Source organism: Apium graveolens, chromosome 2, assembly GCF_009905375.1.
Source record: "Apium graveolens cultivar Ventura chromosome 2, ASM990537v1, whole genome shotgun sequence".
Classification (NCBI taxonomy): Eukaryota; Viridiplantae; Streptophyta; class Magnoliopsida; order Apiales; family Apiaceae; genus Apium; species Apium graveolens.
In genome coordinates, this window is record NC_133648.1 from 9,030,432 (window position 1) to 9,031,759 (window position 1,328).

The 1,328-nt window shown below is 38.5% G+C and overlaps 1 protein-coding gene across 1 annotated transcript; it reads right to left on the reverse strand.

The window, feature by feature from the left end:
- Positions 1-239: 239 nt before the first annotated feature.
- On the reverse strand, positions 240-617 carry LOC141685246 (secreted RxLR effector protein 161-like). Its single transcript, XM_074490359.1, has one exon. It carries the CDS (start codon positions 615-617, stop codon positions 240-242), a length of 378 nt encoding a protein of 125 aa, XP_074346460.1.
- Positions 618-1,328: the final 711 nt, after the last annotated feature.

The window sequence follows — 1,328 nt, forward strand, 5'->3', positions numbered from 1 at the left end:
CCCTCTTTTAAGCTAAACACATATATTTAGCTTACTTCTGACACGCTAACCATTCCAAACATGGCACGAAGTTTTTCAAACTGTTTGAGCTTCAGAGGTCTGGTCATTAAATCTGCAAGTTGCTCTTCTGTACATCAATAATTTAGTTCAACAACTCTTGCATTCACTAAATCCCTCAAGAAATGGAATCTCACATCAATGTGTTTACTTTTCCCATAAAACACTGGATTTAGGGACAACTAAATAAAAGAGCTGTTATCACTAGAAATCACAGTAGCACCATCTTCCACAATCCCAATTTCTCCCTGGATCCTTTTAAGACAAGTGCAGTGACACGCACAAAGAGCCGCTGCAATGTACCCTGCTTCAGTTATTGATAGAGACACCACAAGTTGTTTTTTAAAAGACCAAGACACAACCCCATTTCGGATCTTGAACACGTATCCAAAAGTACTTCGTCGATCATCAATGTCACTAGCATACCCGATGTCTGTGAACGCCACAAGTGTTGCATTTCCTTCTTCTCTCTTGTAAAAAATACCAAGATCAATTGTCCCTTTTAAATACCTTAAGATCCTTTTAGCTGCCAGCCAATGCAAAGTAGTTGGCCCTGACATGTACCTGCTAAATACTAATAAGGCTTACACTTCGAATTCTGCACCACCTCTATTAGAAAAAAATGTTTCATTCTTCCCAAATTAGACATATCAAACTCCAACATCATTTGACTTTTGAACTCATTACACAAGTGCATATCATTCCCAGTAAAAATTAAATCATGTACGCAAAGACTGACTATCAAAATTTTACATGCAGCTGATTTCGTGAACAAAGTATGCTCAATGGTACACTTCTGAAATCCTACACGCAAGAAATAAGCTTCAAGCCTCTTGTACCATGCACGCGAAGCTTACTTGAGACCGTACAAAGCTTTCTTTAATTTGTAAACCTTTTCTTCTTCCCCCTTTCTAACGAATCCATCAGGTTGTTCCACATACACTTCCTACTTGAGCTCATCGTGAAGGAAAGCACTCTTCACATCAAGTTAAAAAACTTCCCAACCATATTGTGCTGCTACTGCCAAAATTACTCGAATATTATCGAGTTTTGCAACTGGGGCAAATACTTCAGTATAATCCAGGCCATAACGTTGTGTGTAGCCCTTAGCTACTAATCGTTCCTTATATTTATCAACATCACCATTTTCGTTAAGTTTGGTCTAATAACCCCACTTAACTCCAATACATTTAGCACCCTTTGGCAGATCAGTCAGCTCCCATGTCCGATTCTTTTCTATGGCGTCAATTTCTGTTTCCATTATTTTTCTC

What these genes read in the sequence shown, in the direction of transcription:
- LOC141685246 (XM_074490359.1), bottom strand. Translation starts at nt 617, where the DNA reads ATGTCAGGGCCAACTACTTTGCATTGGCTGGCAGCTAAAAGGATCTTA.